General features: G+C 33.5%; 1 protein-coding gene across 2 annotated transcripts in view; it reads left to right on the top strand.

Annotated features, from left to right (window-relative positions):
- The window catches only part of LOC138328516 (zinc finger matrin-type protein 5-like), a 46,269-nt gene extending 26,509 nt beyond the window's left edge, over nt 1–19,760 (top strand). Inside the window, exons 1-2 of one of the 2 annotated variants that reach the window (XM_069275352.1) lie at nt 16,674–16,769; nt 19,118–19,760. In XM_069275352.1, coding sequence (XP_069131453.1) covers nt 19,155–19,667 — 513 coding nt within the window. In that variant the 5' untranslated portion in view covers nt 16,674–16,769; nt 19,118–19,154 and the 3' untranslated portion in view covers nt 19,668–19,760. Of the gene's footprint in view, nt 1–16,673; nt 16,770–19,117 lie in introns of those variants that run through there. The other variant, XM_069275353.1, reaches the window with a different exon arrangement.
- Nucleotides 19,761–20,759: the final 999 nt, after the last annotated feature.

Genomic DNA, 20,759 nt, shown 5'->3' with positions numbered 1-20,759 from the left:
ATGTTAACTAGAGGATATTTATGTATTTAGCTATTGCAGATATCTATACATAGCTGTAACTATTTTTATCCGTTCTTGGTACTTCTATTTTTAAATGTTCATTTTGTGACAGCGATTTAGGTCAGGTAAATTCTACATTGTATCGATATTTGCTGTATTATGAAGTCATTATTACATATATAAGTAAGGTTACGTGTACATTTATAAAAATTGTTGATATTTTAGTCACCATTTGACATTTTGTGTTAATATTGAGCAAGAATGATTATGATAGACAATTTGCCATATTCTAAAGTGAATAGATAACAAACCTAATACGACACGTTATAAATGTAAACACCGATTGATATTATACAGTCTAAAGATATGGATTTCAATATTTAAAAAAAAAACAGTTTTACGTCGTCATAGGTTTTGATGAATTTTAAATAACGACACATATGAATGTGTATGTGATAAAACTTAAAATTAGAATTACGACAATAATATCGTTCTAGGACATTCGGTTTGCACTGACTACATGTTGTGTATTCCATGTTCTGTTAACATATCTAAATGTGAGACTCAATTTGCAAACATATGATGATTATTAATACTTGAACTTTAAATCAGCAATTAAATCACCACAAAAAAAATCGCGATTTTAAAGTAAAAAAAATTATCTGCTGTATTAGCACACTTATTATTACGAATTCGTAATTATTATATTTTTCAAAAATAAATCTCCCAAATAAATAAGAAGACAACAATCCGCGAGCAAATTTATGCTCTTAGAAAGCTGTCTAAAGTGTAATTGATCCCAACACAGATTGCATACTGCAAAATGATCTCACTTTCGGGTAGTTATCGATTGTGAGCAAAATGACGTCATTTTTCCGGCAAATATGGCGTTATACTAATAAAATCGTGTCATAATAGTGGATACCTACCTGCAAGCACAGAATACTCAAAATCATGCAGGTAGAGAATATTTGTATTGTGGAAACTTACATACAGTTGACCCGCGATAATCCGGAACTTTCAGGAATTTGTTTAGGCAAAACAAAAATATGTCTGTTTAGGGTTACCCGACCGACCCTAATTTTTTTCCCCCACTTTTCTACGAGAAAGTATTAAAAAGTCGGGATTTTGACCCCAGACTCCGGTTCCGACCATCATTTTAGAGTGAAAAACACTTAAAAAAAAAGAAAAAAAAAAGTCTTCCCGACCGACCGACCCTCTCTTTTTGCCAATGTAGCCCTAAACAAACTTTTTTTGCCTTATTGATAAGTAAATGGAATCCGGCAATCAAGATTGTTTTTTATCCGGTCGTTTTGGGCATGGGACACAGGCTTTCGTATTATCGAGAGTCTGTATAATTTCTATAATCAGCAGAATAATTATATGACCCCGTCAGACATGGTATCCCATACGTTCCGGAAGTGTCCACCAAAGGAACCAATATGATAAAGCAATGAGTTTTTTTCAGATTTAATCAAACTTAATGATACAACATACATAAATGAAAAGATTATACATAACAGAAACAAATTATACACAATATGTATACATGAAATACATCAATATATAAACATTAAACCATAAAACAAAGTCATAACATGAGATATATATTTAAACATAAATACAACATTATCAGAACATTAAAGCATGCAATCATAAACAGCACCATAACTCAAAAATAATTTATTGAACTATGTTTCACACAACACCAATGATTTTTATATCTGTATATGTTAAATCGAAACTTGAAATCATTTTGATATTGTCTCGTGTATATCTAAATCACGTAATATAGCATGACAGATAATAAGGTCAAGCACAGATAGACAGGTGTATACATCAAAGCAGAAGATAAGATTAAAATAAATACATGCAATGATATCAGCTGTATATCATCCTAAAAATATTCCTAAATAAAACGAAGAAAAAAATCATACATGTATATATTATGATTTTTTTTCTATTTATATATAAGAATAAATAAATACATCCAATAATAACAGCTGTATATCCTAATAATATTTGTAAATAAATGAAGAAAAAAATCCTACCAAGTTATTGTTTACACTTTTTCACTTGGGTATATGAAGGATATAGGGATAGTCTACCGTCGGGAACACAAAATGTCGGCAAGCCTCGGGTTTTACAACATTCTGTGAAACTCGAGTAGAATATATCTTTCTCACATAGCTAGCCATGTAAGATAGAGTTGTCCCATGAAAGACAGCTATGTAAGATAAATCTATCTTACATAGCTGTGACGTCACAATTGCCTAACAATCAGATGACATCATATCAGCCAAAGTTGACGTCATTTTTCTTCTATTTCGATTGATTTGCCGGATTTATTTACCATTTCATTTGTTTAATTTGCATTTCAAACCGTTTTACCTAAGATTTCTTGTTTATATTGATTAATATAAACCAAACTTTGATGAGCTCTTTCGAATGGCGTTCTTATTTTTAAAATCGATCAATTATTTAAGAAGTTAAGATTTTGTAACAAAATGGCTGCCTCACCTTTCATGCAAGTAACTCGACAAGCAATGTGAGACAATAACTCTTTCATATGTAAATTATGTAGGATAGAACTATTCCACCCTCGGGTACAGAATTTTGGGTCAGAAACCTCGGCAAGCCTCGGTTCTGTCCCAAAATTCTGTACTCTCGGGTGGAATAGTTCTATCCTACATAAGTACATATGAAAAGAGTCATATAATCCTTCATATCACCGGATGAAAGAGTCGTCTTATAGTATAGCATGGATTTATAGTTACATAGAGATAAACCAATATGAATAAAATTAAAATTTAAGACAACACATGGTCAAAGAGGTATGTGATTCTTACATAGATTTCCGACGCAATTCAGCCGTTTATTAAGATACATATTCGTAATATTAAACTAACTCTAGCACAATTAGAAGATATATTTCAAGAAAGCATTTACAACATGTACTCAGTACCAGGTAAATTTTACAAAATTTGATTTACGCAATTTAACAGGCATTTGTTTTTTTCTCACAATTTTATTTTTAATTTCTCTCTATTCAAAACTGTTTTAAATTACATCTTTGAATGATACACAAATGTTTATATATACATTCTGGGTATTTTCTTAATAAAAACAAATATTCAATGATATGAAATGGTACACTAAAAGAAGCGGTTCACTGGTGCTCTTTTTTTTAAATGAAGACACCTAACCGAATTATTTAATTTTCATTAGATTTTTTTAAACCACCAGGCGTCAAACCCGACAGTGAAATGTTCTATGGTTTTGTGATATGTAAAGTTTTTTTGGGGATAATTGTTCCAATCTACAAATACCTTCATCGACGTTATAAAAGAAGTCCTCATTCTTCAGTTATCTGCCGCGCCATCCAGTATTAATTAAATATAAAGAATACATGTGATAGAAAGTTATCACGTTTTTTTATTTTAAAAACATAATGCAATGCATAAACTATATTATTTTTAATTTCGTAAGAAGACAAGAAGACGAAAGAATTAAGGGAATTCCAATTGATAAATTAACCTACTTAAATCTCTTAAATATTATCCTGATGACCTTCAGGACAATAAGGTTTTTAAGTTGCATCTTGGTACATCCATTCCCCATCTTGGTATATGACTTGCCTCGCTGAATCCGTAGATATTATGGCCGTCGTTCATATTTTGTTGTCGTTCCACTTCTCCATTTAAGATATAAATAAAACAATACACTATTTCCAGTATTTATTATCCACTTTTAATCATTTGTGCAGGTAATATACACTTTATGGCACATTATTGTGATGGATGGATATTACGTGATAATTAAACTAAATGGGACAACTATACAATGGAACGAGGTATAACATTGATATAGTAACTTACCTTTACGTCTTCGATCAGTTTTCCCATGTACTCCAGCTGCGACTTTATTTGATCGTAACACCCAGCTCCTATCTGTACAGTATTACACTTGGATATCTTTAGAGTTTCCTGCACACAGTTTGAATTTGTATCCATTAATTCAGTCAAAGCCTTGTCCTGTTGATCTATGATATCCATCATCGATAATTTTTCTGATTCAATATCAATTAATTTCTTCTTCAGCTCCTTTGAGAATTCACAATCACAAAAGGTTACAGCTTTCTCTGTTGTGTTGTTATGATTCAACGACGTCTTCTCTTGGGATGGTGGTATGCCACTGGCGTCTGTGGTCAACGACGATTTAATTCCTTGTGGTATTGGAAAATCAAAGAGGCCTTGGGCCAAGTCAGTCATATGGACAGGTAGATCAAATGGGAACGTGCTCCATTGTGATGCGGGTAGATCAAAAGAACATGAGGCCAACGAAGACTTTCCTTTAGGTACTGGATGAGCACAGGAGAACGTGGTCATGGTCAACGACGACCTCTCTCGTATTATAGCAAGATCATTAGAATGCTGGACCCATGTGGTATTAACTTGTGATACGGAGAAGACATAGGTGTACGTAGTTTTCGTCAATGATGCCTTCCTTTGTAACACGCATGGATCAATGGAGCGTGGTGCCAATGCAGACTTTTCTTCTGGCTTGAGTGGATCATTAGAGAGAGTTGCCAACGAAGGCTTCTCTTGTGTTGTTGATAAGTAAAATGACTTCCGCTGTTGTAGCGCAAACCCGATTTTAGTGGAATGCTTGGCAAACATGTTGAAGCGATGTTGTGGCTGTTGAAATAAAATAAGAATACGATTAAACCGGTATTAGTTATAACGATTTATGTAATTATAGCACTTAAAATCGAGAAATTTTGAAATAATCATAAATAAAGGGTATGTTGAACGAATGAAAAAAAGAAAATAAATGTGACTTAATTCAAATGAAAAATGTAAGTTAAGATCAAAGGTATCGATAGACTAGAATAATCAATAAACACCAAACAAATAACAATAAACCACTATTTCACCAGTAAACCGATCATATACAGTACTATACATTATGTATAATGTACAATGAATATTTGTTTGGCTAATTATTATAAAATCTCGTAACGATAACTTTTGAACGCATTCTTTTGCTGGAGAAATTATATTATCCCCTGCAATGTTTCTTCGTTTCTTAAAATAAGGTGATGAAATGACCATAATTTTCAATGAAGACACCATATAATATGCACTATACCATTTGTATCTCCCTGGCAGATCCCAGGTCATCGTGATATAAAACAAATGTTAACTGTTCTTATCTTTATCGATAATCTAATTTTAGCGCTTATTCATACACAACGCTAAATTTAGGAAATTTCCGTAAATCTGGTATTGAACACCTGAGAATAAATTACAGCTTTTATCAATATAGACCCACCAGAGTGTCCTAAGGCCAATTTTTGACGTTTAAGGTGGTAAAACTCTGTAAAAATCATATTCTATATTGTACTATACACGTAAAGTGTGGAAATTAAAGCTCCCCTAGATAAAACTTCTACCTTATCTGCAGCTTGATTGGCTAAAAAAGAATAACATTTCAGCAAGTCTTCACAAAAACAGTTTCTACCGTTAGAAAGATCTATAATGCTACTTTCAAAATCATTCTATAACTATTCTAAGTACTGTTTCGACAAAAATGACGCAAAAATGTCCACAATCAGGTCGTAGAAAATATTTGATTTTCACGCTCGATCTAAAATTTGACTGCTCTGAAATAAGAACATTGCAGTGTGTGCATTGATACTTTATGCGATGAATTCAATTCAAAAACATGATACGTTATCACATAAATTGATCGTTGTGCGTTAACTTTCGTTGATGTAATACACAAAAAAACACAGTTTATGATTTATTTGAATCGATTACGTATACATGTAGGTCAAAAATGATTTTTGACCCTCGAAATACACACTGAACTTTGAAAGCTCTATTGCAAAGAATGAAAATTTTCTCGAATATTTCATGTTTTGCAGTACCCCACTACCACTATTACACACTTAAATAAGACATTCTCAATGCAAAAAGGCGTAATTGATGTAAACACGTTTTATCCCATAGCTTTTTCATAGCAAAAATATATTATTACACGATATATGGCGGTTAGTTTCTCTGAATATAATGAGAAAGAATGGATCACCATGGTATACATTTCAAAGTTATGGAATAAACAAGTTCTCCTAGCGTGACTGTTATTTATAATGTTTGTCTAAACCCTCGTTAGTTAAGAAAATAAAGCTTGTGTCTTTTCAAAATTTGAAAATTAACTATCTCGAGTTTGATCAACATAACAAACAACAATGTTTATTAGGAGTCTCTATTACAAAAATACCTTTAAGGAATAGACTTACTTACTCACAAAGCCGTGTCTACAGTCGTTTACAAAACAGAAAATACATTAACATAGCAAACAGTCGAATGAATTACATCCAAAGCAGTCGTTGGATGTACGCCAGATATGATATTACTTATCCTACGGAATACAGACATTATCCGTCCTACGTTTTTACTGTACTATCCGTATGAATAATTTCATTTATTAACATATATCGTTATTTTTTAAGGTGATCAAATCCAATTGATCATACTATTTAATTTAATACGTTCCATAGAGAGTATACAAATGCAAATTGGTCGAATTGATGTGGTACTTTACTCTCCAAATATACGTACGAATAGGAGACAACATTTGTTCCCAACAGAATAGGCGTAGCGCGCGAGCCGGAGGCACTATTTCAGACAAAATGGGAGAAAAAATAACAGAAGCAAACATTCTGTAAAGGGGGAAAAATAAGAACTAAGTAATTAAGTTAACTTATATAAAGGATATATGCCACTAACCGACGCAGTATCTACACTAAGACTACATAGTAGAAGATAATTAATCTTTGTTATTGTTTAGTATTTTCTGTCCGGTCTGTTGTGGCCCACTGTAAATCTGGTATTGTATAACGACGAACGGGCGGGAGAGAGACGAAACGGAACGCGAAACGGGACAGATGCCATTGATACTAATTTGAATACAACTCGTTTTCCGTTGACTTTATATTGGGCATATATAAAGATATAAGGAGATAAGCATAATTCTACTTATTACTGATTTTTCCAAGTGCTATCAGAAAAGTTTTTGAAATGTTAGTAGTCAAGTATCTAAACAACTGCTGACTTGAAAATTCACTAGTAAGTAAATACTACTCGGGTTTCCAAGCTGGAAATTCATCATCTCACCAACTTATTGAAATATACCATTCCCTATGTGAAAATTTCGAAAAAAATACACTGGACATGTTTAGTTTTCTATGACATTTCGAAAGCATGTTATTATGTGGGGCACAAGGGACAAAATGTTTAAACGAGCAATTTATGGTATAGGTAGAAAACTGTTTAATTTGGTTACAAGATTGTATCAGAAATCGAAAACCGTAAATTATTGTAGGAAATAGGAAACTCCCGTCAAAACTACAAATTCTGTTGTCCCCCAGGGCTCCGTATTTAGGTCCTTTCCTTTTTGTATTGTATATTAATGACATAAATTAAAGTTGGAATCATATCTAAATTTTTTGCTGATAATACTACCATCAATTCTGGAAAATAAAAATAAAATAAAATTAGATTTAAGAAAAAAAAAGCGTTAACGATTACCTTATGATAATTAAAAATTGGACAAATATATGATTGATAACAGTTAGAGGGACAATGCGATGGAGAAAATTTTACACATACCCACGAAGCAATTTGTTATATAAAACTTTTGTTCAATATTCTTCATGAAAAACAACACACACAAAATAATGACGAATTTCACATTGTTATTAAGAATCTTAATTGAAACCATTAAAATTCCTGGTCTAAGTATGTCGGATGTGTACGTTATACCGATAACCGAAACGGAGTCCCGTGAGGGTCGCAAAATGTAACAAAAAGCTACCTGTGAGTTGTTAATTGCCTTTCTTGTAATATACTTCTCACACATTATCACACATCTAAAAAAGTAAAATATACTACTGTAGAGCGATTGGAGGAGTTTTTGCTTTCCTAAGTCTCGCACCAAAAGAAACCTTGTATTGTAAGAAACTATCCATAAATTTTCTGAATAAAACGAACTTGGTTTATAATGTATTTGAATCGACGACCTACTGGACAACCCTAATGTTTTGTATCCATGATATACGTGTACACATTGGACTTTTGATAGCTCCAAACTAAGAATTAATGCCATCCCCCCTTTCTCTCTTCCTTTCTAATTCTATTTTCTTATCATTCTTTGTTTTCTCACTGTCCTCTCTCTCTAAAACGAATGTTATTTCTGGAAATTGAAAGAATGCATGGTAGATAACTTGATATATATTCATATTCCATGAATATGTGGTGGATGTAATATTTGATGCATTGTTTGAATAAATAACAATGAAAATGTCCTCTTAATATAAAACAAGATGTTGTCTATGTTTAAAGAAACACCTTACTTACTCACAAAAATGTGTCTGCAGTCGTCTCCAAAGCAGAACATACACTTACATAACTAACAGTCGATAGAAGCACATCCAAAGCAGTCGTTGGATGTAAGCCGGTGTAAGATACTAACTTATATGATTATCCTACAGAAGATAGACATTATCTGTCCTATGTTTACATTACTATCTGTATCAATAGTCGATGACATAATAGTTTCATATAATTAAATTTGCGTTGTTGCATGATCACAATTCTGTATCTGCATATTACACGGTTATCATACCCTTACGGGTAGGTATTGATTTTGAATTCATCACACACAAGGGAGTTAACTTTGTAATATGCAAAGACGGAATTATATCGTAAAATTTATTTGGCAGCCGCCATATAATTATCTGGCCGCCGGATAACTAAGTGCTGGCAGAAATGTTAAAAAAACAATAAAAAAAACTGTTATACTGTTTGTTACATGAGGATGTTAATAGCTGCAGTAGATTTGTGTTTGTATCCGTGTGATAGCGTGGATTTCAAAAAACCGCAGTAAATCTGTGTTTGTCTCCGTGTGATAGTGTGTATTTTAAAAAGCTGCAGTAAATTTATGCTTGTCTCCGTGTGATAGCGTGTATTTTAAAAAGCTGTAGTAAATTTATGGTTGTCTCCGTGTGATAGCGTGTATTTTAAAAAGCTGTAGTAAATTTATGTTTGTCTCAATGTGATAGGGTGTATTTTAAAGAGCTGTAGTAAATTTATGTTTGTCTCCGTGTGATAGTGGAAAACATTGTCAATCTCATATAGCGTAGCCTTACTGAAACATGTCGCCGAAACATTCAGTATCTCATCCCGATCGGTCAATGGTAAAAGTCGTCAATTAAGTTTGTGACCTGCTGGTTGGTTGATGTAGCATTTGCAGGAGTCTATATCAGTCGCCTTGTCCGATTTTTTGCTATAAAGAGGCACATTCGCTTAATAATTGCGTCACCAATAAGGAAATAGATTATTTATATAAATAATAAAAACGTCATCAACCATTGATAATTTATTCAACATTGATCAAAATGCGTAACCGTGGGAGGTAGCTTTTAGTTTGTATCTGTACGTGTATCATAGTAAAAATAAATCATGTGTCACCCGATCTTGTAAAAAATATATAAATTAGTTGTGGTAACAACTAAACTCTGAGTATTTTAAGACTGACCTTTAAAAAAAGATAATGAAATCGCTAAAAAGATATGTAAAAACCTAAATTATAGTATAAAGCTTTTATGAAATTATGTAATTTTAAGTGCTTTTCATTAAGAATGGAAAGTTACATTTAATTTATTTTATGGATTTCAATGTATGGAAAAAAATGTATTTCATTCATAAAATTAATTTACAGCGTAAAGAAAAATGATATTCCTGTGTAACTAAAATTTCCAACTTAATTAAAGTTGTACAATGATCCCTCGATAATCCGGACACTTGCGTCCAAAGCCTAAATCGTTCGAATTACGAATTTTCCGAACTGCCAAATTCCTTTTACTAATAAAAGTCGTTATTTAAGTGATCAAATCCGATCCCTAACATTTCAGTCCGAATTGTGAGGTTATCCGGATTACCGGGATTATCCGGAGTCCGGATTATCGCGGGTTCACTGTATTCACTTTGGATAATCACATTTAATTATCATGATTTTAAACAACTTCACACAGATAAACATATATATCTCTACTACTACGTAAACCCGATAGAAGAATATACATTATATATATATATATATATATTTAGCGTGTATGTAAAATGCAAGGCACAATTACACAGTAATGATCTTTCGTGATAATGTTTGTTCAATACAAGTCAAGGTCGTTCTAATACATAATTATATCCATGGACAATGAGACACTTAACTGAACATATATATACAAAGCCTTTCAACAACAAGTGTCTTATGTCGTCTACTGACCTGACATACGCTGTAAATGTACACAGATTGTACTAGTGTATCGAATTATATCATCAATACATAAAAGCAAAACAATAAAATAAGAAATGTACATATAAGGCATTTATCAAAGTTCTATAACGGTATCAAGTTTATACCGCAAGCCTAAAAATCCAAAACCTTATAAACATATTACACAATTTTGCTCAACCATACAAAACCTGAAAATGCGGTATATAAAAGCATGAATAAATAAATCGTGTATGTCATAACACCATTTTCCATTGCCCGCATTTGCACATTTATTATTTTTTCTTTGTAAATCTTTAACCATAACTGCTTTTTAAATCATCTGTTTAATGTGATGTCTGACACATTTATTTTCCATGTTTGCGTATCTTGGTCTTGTACTATGACAGATACAAAACTTAAATCAAAACTTTTGCTTTGGCGTCACTGACGCCACTGTCGAAAAGTTTTGGAAACATTTCAAATCTTCGCTTAGTTGGTCTATTTAAAATTCCAATGGGTATTAACCAGGTCATATGTTAAAGACCTATGACTGATTTTTTTTTCTAAATATAGATCAATTCAATATTTCATAACAGTTAAATAATGACACATAGGGAATTTCCAATATGGAATAACCATTTTTGATTATATCTTCATTTCCTTGTTTCTAAAAGTTGCAATGCGGTATCTGTAAATTGACATATTTTTTCCATTAATTAAAAAAAAAACAAAAAAAAAAAACATATTTACACTTAATCACATTGTCTCAATTTCAATACCATACATCGATTTAATGTTATAAGCAGTAAGGCTTGCTGATGAAATAACATCTTTATGACATGCAACACAGCTTGTATAACTGAACATAAAGAACATTATCTTTTTGTTTCTAAATAATACTTTAATCAAATGATAATTACCAAAAGTCTGTGTAGTTTGTCTTCGTTTTGTCGATCCTTTGATTTTCCTTATGGGGTTTTTGTTTCGCATTAAAATAACAGTAAGTACTCCAGTTTACTCTTCGAACTTGACGTCAAAACATGTCTTCGTATTTCGCTGATTCCTTTTTATATCAAAATAGTGTGCATCATCTTATTGTCTTGACAGTCTTCGAACAGATATGAAAAGTCAATATTGCACAAAATATAGCTTTCTAGCTCACAAATACCACTTTCTCATCATCGCTCATAAAATATCACTTTCGCTCACAAAATATTACTTTCTCGCCTTCGCTGAATGTCCATTGTTCCACAAATTAGATAAAATTATCTTTTCTGTATGATAAATCCCTATCCATTGTTTCTGGGCGTTCTTCGAGATACATGAATATCCGTCTTTTACGAGAAATGCATAGGTTTTCACATTTCACCGGTATGAATACACAGAGAAGTTGCCATTCTTTGAAGTTTTAAAACACCTGGGTAGTTTCTCTACCGAGATTTATTTTCTTGGCTTTCTGGACGTGTAAAACAATAGTCCCCTTGTTTTCTGTGCACTGCGCACCTTTTTCTGCCTCCAGATCTTTTATTCTCTGTTGTAATTTTTCAATTTCTTTGTCTTTTTGTTTCAGTTTGTTTTTGAGATCAGAGATTTCTTCATTATTGATGTCGCTACATGCAGAGCGGAAAGTCAAAGAATCTGAGCCTTCCGACATCGTATGTTCCACTACTGCTTCGATAAACTGTTCAGACATTTCGTGTCCCGGTACCTCTTCAACATTCTCCTCATCTTTTAAATCAGGCGATCTTCGATTTCTTTTCCTTCTTCGTCCCATTTTTTTCAGAATATACGACACCAAACGACGTATCAGATTTCTTCTTTCCGTTCTTTGTTGTTCTGTGACGCCGCCATTTTCCGTTTTTTCTTTTGGCCAAGCATGTTTGACGCTATGGCCGCGCCACTCTTCAATTCTGTCGTTAACATTGGTGATAGGTGTGTCGTAATTTCTTCTGGAATATAGCCTTTCACTCTGACTCCGCTTCACAGTCGCCATAATTTAAAGAAATCCAAAGAGGAACTACGTTTGATTTTTTGTCAGCTTACTTTGGCGCATAGTGTACATCATATGGAAGTAGTGATTACCTTCTGCCAAATTTATACTGTACACAAACGGATATGGAATCATAATTTGACAAAGGCCTAGATATAATAAGCATAACCATTGCAATTATAATAGCAACACGCCAAATATACGTGTTCACTTGGCGTGTTTTAAATATCGATAAAGTTACCCGATCAATTTAAGACAAATCTCGGACATTCTTTACGGTATTATATAGATTGTACAGTATTGTAAGTCAAAATTATTGTGGATACATTTCATTGCATCCTTAAAAAGCTGATTTATTTCAGAATTGTTGAAATACGAATATAGATATTACCCGATCAATCTAAGACAAATCATGGGCATTCTTCGTGGTATTATATAGATTGTACAGTATAAGTCACAAGGATTGTGGATACACTTCATTGCATATTCGAAAAGCTGATCTATTCAGAACCGTTGAAATACGAATATGAATATTGCGTCATATATAATATACAAATATAACAATACTCAAACGGTTGCTTCGAAGATTTTCTATTATCAGAACATTGCGCTATTAATCCTTTATACCAATATTGAGTTCAGATATTTAAATAGACTAAAGGCGTGTTTGTCCGTACCATAAGATATAAAAAGCTTATATAGAATTTCCATTACATGGACATATGTTTGATATATGTGAAAAATACCATTATAAATATATATATTTTTTTTATTAAATGCGCATTATTTTATACCTCAACAATACTGGTTAACGTTGTTGTTGGTTTGTTGTTTGCATATTTATAAAATAAATTTCAGTTATTTTTCACTTAATATTGAGGTCAGGGAAAATAATACATCTTGTTTTATAATACATTGTATATATACCCAGTACCATTACACGTATTTACATTTCCATTGTATGTTCGCTAAGTTATCAACAAAATTTGACGTTCATTTTCGTAATATTTACAGTTTGTATTTACATTGACACAGCGCATAATGATAGTACAGCACGTGCGGCGATTCTATTGTTGCAGGAATAGTCGCTGGCGTAGTCATGACCCCACTTTTGATGGGAACATATGAATGACTCGATTCCATTCAGCTGTTCAATCGAATTCGTTGATGATGTCGGGAGGGAAAAAAATATGGCTATTTTATCAAAAAATACGCAACCGTCGCGAGAATAGATTTGCGTGAAAAGCTGTAAATAAAAGGAATAGATTTTTATTGAGGGTATAATGATAATGGAGCACATGCAAATTATGTAACCACGGCAGTGTGTAACCCCGGCAAATTTACACGTGCTCCATTATCATTATACCCTCATAACATCAACAAAAAAAATTAACGTTATTCTGATGCATACCAATAAATGAAATAAAAGTGTCGAACTGGCACATATCTATTGATTTCCTAATTTCAAATTACGTTAATTATTTCTTAAATAAATATAAAATTTAGAATTATATATTTGTACACTTTTCAATAAGTTTCCAAGCTTATAAAACAAATATATCATTTCAATTTAGGGTTACAAGGATAGATCAGTCTCTATAAAAATAAGTATATGTTTGTTGATCATTGGTGTATATGCAATGGCCTATGAACTACATTTCGGTGCGTGCTAAATGACGCTCGTTAATTGTTTACATGCGTATGAACTAGAGTTTAAATATACAGGGCAAGACAATAAGTAGCCATACAGTATATACATGTATGGTAGTGATACTACAGTCTTATATGATCGTGTAGGTTGCACAAGCTAACGGTCCTCTGGGTTCCCAAATACCTTAGCGAAGAACAATCAGGGCATCAGTACATGTATGCAGCGCATTTTTGAAGCGTTTTAGGTCAAATGAAAACGTTGGGTTTTTTTTAAGTCTGGTGACTGTATATGAGATTAAGGTTCATTACCATCAGCTACAGCATAATGCTCAGAGTCGTCAGCGGGTAAGGCCTGTGTCCACCGAGGCCAAAGAGTTTCAGGGGGCAACCATCTGTTGTCGAGGTGATAACCACAGTATTGTGGAACTCAAAACACGCTATAGAGTTGTGCTTCTTACCCAAGAGAAGTGCAGTAACCGGAATGTGCTACTAGTACGTAAAATTGTAAAGCCAGCTGAGATTCGCCACCCGTGAAAAACTCTCTAAGTGTGTTTTGATGCTTGCAAAGTTGCAATTGATTCTGTTGAACGAAACGGTTATGAACCATTAATACCAAACATTTTCAATTCGCCAGGTCTAGCCGCTAGTGACTTCGTCCTATTTCCAAACTTGAAAAGAAATTGATGTGGGCGTCATTTTTGGACTGATGAAGTCTTGTCGGCGTTCGAGAAGTGGCTCAAAGAATGGACCCTAACTTGTTCAGTTCTGAAATGATGCCATTTGACGATCGTTATTTTTAATGCATCACACTAGAGGGCAATTACACCGAAAAGAACAGGGAATCACAATAGGAAATAGCCATTGAACACAAAAAAAGAACTCTTTAAAATCTTAAGTAATTAAATTGATTTGTGTACCGGAAGACGAAAATCCTAAAACATAAAACAGCTACCATGAAATACCGGTTTACAACTGTAAAGTTGTCGTTCAATAACCTGGCCTTAAAATGTGCATCATTTTGGAAAAAAAATACAACGTATTGGTGCCTTACTTTAGAGTAGTTCTTATATATGTTTACAATTGCTAACGAGACATCGGGTTATGTTCTAAATTGTGGTTTGGTAACCGATATATCCGCCATTTCGGATGATTATTACCTTGAAAAGCAAATCTTTAGTAGACATTGTTCCAACATATGTATGTGTGAAAAATCAACACAATATATCACATTATAAATATAATGTCGTCATGTTAAAGAGTGTTTATTCGACTAACAGACTACATCCATTATTTTTTAATCTTTTTTAATTTTCTAATCTCATCAAGGCATTCAATTTTCAAGTCATATTTATTAACAAAAGTCGCTCGGAAATGATGGCCAAATGTGACATGTTATGAGTTACATACGTGTACATATGCATATACACGTATGTATAATACAATTGTGAGTTCTAACCTCTAGGGATATTTCAAAGAAATTAAAATCAATGAAAACCAGCTTAGAATCATTAACCAAGAACATTAATCGCGTAGTTAAACGAAGAAAATTAAATATTGCTTATCAGAAATTTAAACATACATGAAGGATATATATAGTTTGTCTTTCAAAACGAGAACACTAAATTACCACGATAAATGTACAATTAAAACGATGTACTTATTGCAGCGAATTTTTAATACATGTATGTAATGCTGAATGTGTATGAGTCTAGAAAATTGTTTCTTTTTGCGTAAAAAGGACTAAATGCCGTATGTCACTCAGTTGACGGTGCATTTTTCTATTGCTCAGTCGGTAGAGTCATATTTTATCATACCAGTGGTCGGGGTACTCAATAGACGTTTTTTTTCTATTTTTCTATTTTTCTATTGCTCAGTCGGTAGAGTCATATTTTATCATACCAGTGGTCGGGGTACTCAATAGACGTTTTTTTTCTATTTTTCTATTTTTCTATTGCTCAGTCGGTAGAGTCATATTTTATCATACCAGTGGTCGGGGTACTCAATAGACGTTTTTTTTTTCTATTTTTCTATTTTTCTATTGCTCAGTCGGTAGAGTCATATTTTATCATACCAGTGGTCGGGGTACTCAATAGACGTTTTTTTTTTCTATTTTTCTATTTTTCTATTGCTCAGTCGGTAGAGTCATATTTTATCATACCAGTGGTCGGGGTACTCAATAGACGTACGCTTTTCACCCTATACATTTATGTAAGTATACAAACATTTGTATGTACAGTGTAGCTGCCATCAATTGAAGGATTTCTTTTTCATTGTCCTGGTTCCACGCACGTCAATCTATAAAACAAGATAAGATATTAGTACTGTAAACATATTTTCACGAATAACAGCTATTGTTTATACATGTTTTGCCAATATTGTTGACAAAGGGATGAACGACAACTCTGTATGCATAGAGAGAATAAGGCGCGCGGGAGAGTATTCGGCGTACAGCTTTACTCTACGCAATGTACTCCGACTGGGTCTGCTCGATTTGACTAGTACACATTGATGAATCAGTGCACGCACATATGTCATCCAATGTAGCTGATTTGGTGGTAATAAGTATGTATCAAAAGTATGTAATATTTATATTATTCTTATTTCATTATGATTTTATGTTTTAATATTTCATTTGTTACGATACTGTAAACGTTTTCTACGACTTACGTACTATCTTGTGACAAATCGAGCACGACTGTACACGAACAGGAAGTTGAACTATTTCTTATTTCAGCTGTTCAGCTAGGCTACTGTAGATCTGCTGATAATTTGTTTGGTCGTTGTTTTGGTAAGTCATTGAGTTTTCAGAGCTATTTAGCAATACATATATTTAACCTAATCAGAGCTGTCGCGTAGCGTATATTTTGCGGTACTGTGCACGTGTATTGTGTAACGGTGTCCTACGATCTCTTATTAAGTGGGTATAAATGTATGCGATAGTAATTAGTTACTCTACTGGTTTTGCCGCCTACGTGACTCTTGCTATTGCTAGCTTGCCAGACACTCGTCCAAGTCCCTGATTGCATAAATTAATGATGTACTTACATGTACTTTCCTTTTACATGTATGTTGCACTATAATGTTCTTTAAATAATACAATAAATTTGTCTAGGGTAGCCCGAAATACTCTGGCACATCAAACTTAGACATTATGCTGATAGATAGACATCTATCTGTCATAATGGCTAAGTCTTCTGTGAGGGCCAAAGCATCCACAATAATCCAGGGGTTACTTTCACTGTTGTTACATTATACAATGTACACCCCTAGTCTATCTCATAGTAAATTAAAACTGAATGCGGTTCAGGAGAAAAAAAACTGACCAATCACAGGCATGCAGAGATTTTCTTTGAAGATTAAAGGGAGAGTGACATCCAACTTCAAACCATCACATTCATCAACAGTGTACCATATGATTTAAAGTGAATAGTCGGGCAAAGGAAACCAGTCTAAATGCGTTCTTTGGCCTTCCAAAAGTCATTGTATACCATAATGATGGTCAAGTTCTGCTTACGGTGTCCAGTTTTGACCATTGAAATTTTGGGGAAGCCCCGTGTAAATTTAGCACAGTTCTAAATATAAATTCGACAAACTCTTTGAAAACGAGGCTGCGTGGAAATGTCAACATGGACATGTGTTTCAACTAATGTGGTATGCAAATTGTTGTTTTGAGATGATACATTTGATGCAAATGAAGTATTCTTACATTAATGACAATGCTTTGTAATAATTTTTCGATAAAAGCATCTTGTACATGGAAATCGACACAAATATTCGGCCGATGCAGAGATGGGGCCCCGGCAAGGGGCAATTATTGCAGCATCGCATTCGTCGTATTTTACATCAACCGAATCATGAAGGTTAAGTACAAATAATCGTAACATAATTTCCCATTTAAAACCACACGAAAACGTTCCATAGAACGTCCATGCATGTAGCTGTCAAAGATGTGAAAATAAATTAGCTCATACATAGATATTTTACAAGTACAATATATGTGTTCAATTATTCGTGTAGTTTTTTGCAGAGATTTAATTAAATTATCTATGTCTCTGTTTGTTTTTTTTTTTGTAAACAATATTTGAGTTCTGGAGAGAGATGACATGAATGTCCAGCTGGAAGGAAAGAAACTTTTATGATGTATGTGTATCGTACAATGTATATATGTAAACGTACATTCCATGTAGCTGCTATAGAATTACAACTAGGAAATTATCTCAAACATTGATAATATTTAATTCTTCACATTCATGTAGGCCTATGCTGTGAGAATTAACACATCATATATATTTCCAGAAAACATATAGGCCTACATGTATGTTACTTTCCTTTTCTGTTGTTTCCTGTTCTTTTTTGTGCTCTGAAGAAAAAGATGATTGAGTTGAAGAAAAGTAATTAATTAAGAGAAATGTGTACCACAGTATTTTGTCTGTAGCCGAGGGGTTCTATACTGTTTTAATAGTCCAGTAATTAATAATTAAATTGAAAATTTCAAAATTAAGATGAAATTGTAAATTCCATTTTTGAATGAAGTGGTTCCCCTCCTTTGAGAGTACACAGTGTGTATACCCTTTTTGGTTTTTAGGAATAATACCTGAATAGGAACCTGAAATAACATGACAATCAATCAGGTATGTGTGTGTTGGGGGTGGGGGTGGGGGGGGGGGGCTAAAAGACAGAAGAATCATGAGGTTGGGAAGTTGTAACTTGAGTGGGGGGTTGAAATATAGAAGAAATAGCTACAGATAACTGGAAGTGAAAGGGTGCTTTATCATTGATCTGGTCATTGCATATTTGGGGTTTACATGGCTTTTTTTTGGTTATTTAGTCTCATTGATTTTGGAGCAACTTTGAATCCATATGGTACTTCTTTACTTTTTGATAAACATCAAAGGACCGGATCACTTACTCAATTGCTGCCATACATGGAACCTTTAGATTTGCTATAACATAGTCCAGAAGTGAACATAACGACAGTGATAGTAAATTAGTAACCCCTGTGATAGCAAGGATGGGGTCATAGTATCTCGGGCTAGTACTAAGGCAGAAACATAAAATTTACTGTACAAATAAACTAATACAATGTAGTACAAACATCCATGCACTAATCCCTTTGTCAAACTGTATTGATTTCAGATGACAGTAGAAAGTGTGACCTGTTAGATGTTTCGCCATGGGGAAGAACTATTATTGCGATTTCTGTGACAAGACTTTTGCAGATAAAGCAAACAATCGGAAAAATCATCTCAAGGGTATGATTCATCAAAGGTGTCGCAAGGTCTATTATGATCAGTTCCGCGACCCAGAGGTAATTCTGGCAGAGGAAATGGCAAAACGGCCATGTAAACATTTTCTGTCGTCCGGAAACTGTTCTTTCATGGAAAGTTGTAAATATTCACATCTGACAGAAGAACAAAAACAAGAAATGCAAAGACAGATTGATTTAAGGAAAAGTGAAGTTTCTTCCAAGACAACAGAGACAGATGAGCCACCATCATATGAAAAATGGCTCGGAAAAATACAAAAGTGTTCGGGAGGTAAAATAGAAAAGCCGTCAGAAAAAAAACTGAAGTTGCCGGTGTATTCACTCCCTCCACATCTAGAGGGTATTACTAATCTTCCACCTTCTTTACTTCCTCCCCCTCCTAAAGTGTTTACATCCCTGCCCTTAGAGGAATGGGGATGATTCTTACTTTGTTCAATTGATAAATGATGCTTGAAATAATGAGAAAACAATGTATGAAATAAAGAATATTTAGGTACAAAAGAAAAACTGTGATTACATCTTCTTCATTCTTCTGTAGCTGGAAAAGAGCTTTATGTTTGTGCATCATGCATAAATATACAATTTTACAAGCTCACTTGTACTTCAGTATATGAATCAGTCCAGTTACAATTGGCCATGGTCACTACATGTGTTTAATTAGAGTCTTTTACATGTGCAAGCCCAGGCGAGGGGTCTGGGGGCCGCCTAGGCTCCCAGCGGGTCCAGGGCAGCGCCCTGGTTAGGGGGTTCAGGGGGGCGAAGCTCCCCAACGGAAAATCGTTTTAAGGAAATGTTTAGCACCGAAAATGATATTTGATAATGCTTGGTATTGCTAAACTATATTTATTAAAATCAAAGGTATAGGACTGTTTTCTACCTGTACCTGATAATTATGTGTTAATGTTTAGTACTTAAAAAGTATATGAAAATCTCATGATAAGTCCTGCATGTATCTTGAGTGACTCTAATGGGATTTGATGATAGATTGACGGAACTTTCTTACGTTATCGAATTTTTTTATGTGTAAAAATCGAATTATACATATATGTGAAAAAATGAATGAATATAAAAACAGCGCCTCATATTGTAAGGCATAAAAGTCGCACTGATTGAAAAAATAGTATTTTGTCTTCTTAAAGTCTTTCTTGACGGGAAGTTTTAATTCTCTATACAATGTATCGCTCCAACAAGAGTATGTGTCAGTAGATTGTGCATTTACTAAATAGAATCTTTTCCGCTAAGCCTGCCTATATTATAAGTTTTTTTGTCTAATATATAGACTTTATATTTGGCAAAAAATAAATAAAAAGCCTAATAATATAAGCAGGTTTTAGCGGACTATCTAAGTAGAATCTACTCTGTGTCACTATAATTTGCGAGATGTCACTTTCGATATTTCATCTGTCGTCCTTTGACTTTGCGTGTCTTTCGTTTTAATATTGAACAAGCCATCTTGTGTCTTAGAAGATTCATATTAACGCATAACGTATATTTCAGTATTATTAATTTTAG

The sequence above is a fragment of the Argopecten irradians genome, chromosome 7, assembly GCF_041381155.1.
Source record: "Argopecten irradians isolate NY chromosome 7, Ai_NY, whole genome shotgun sequence".
In the NCBI taxonomy this organism is placed as follows: domain Eukaryota; kingdom Metazoa; phylum Mollusca; class Bivalvia; order Pectinida; family Pectinidae; genus Argopecten; species Argopecten irradians.
The sequence above is the reverse complement of the archived record's forward strand: the minus strand, read 5'-3'. Positions and strand labels throughout refer to the sequence as shown.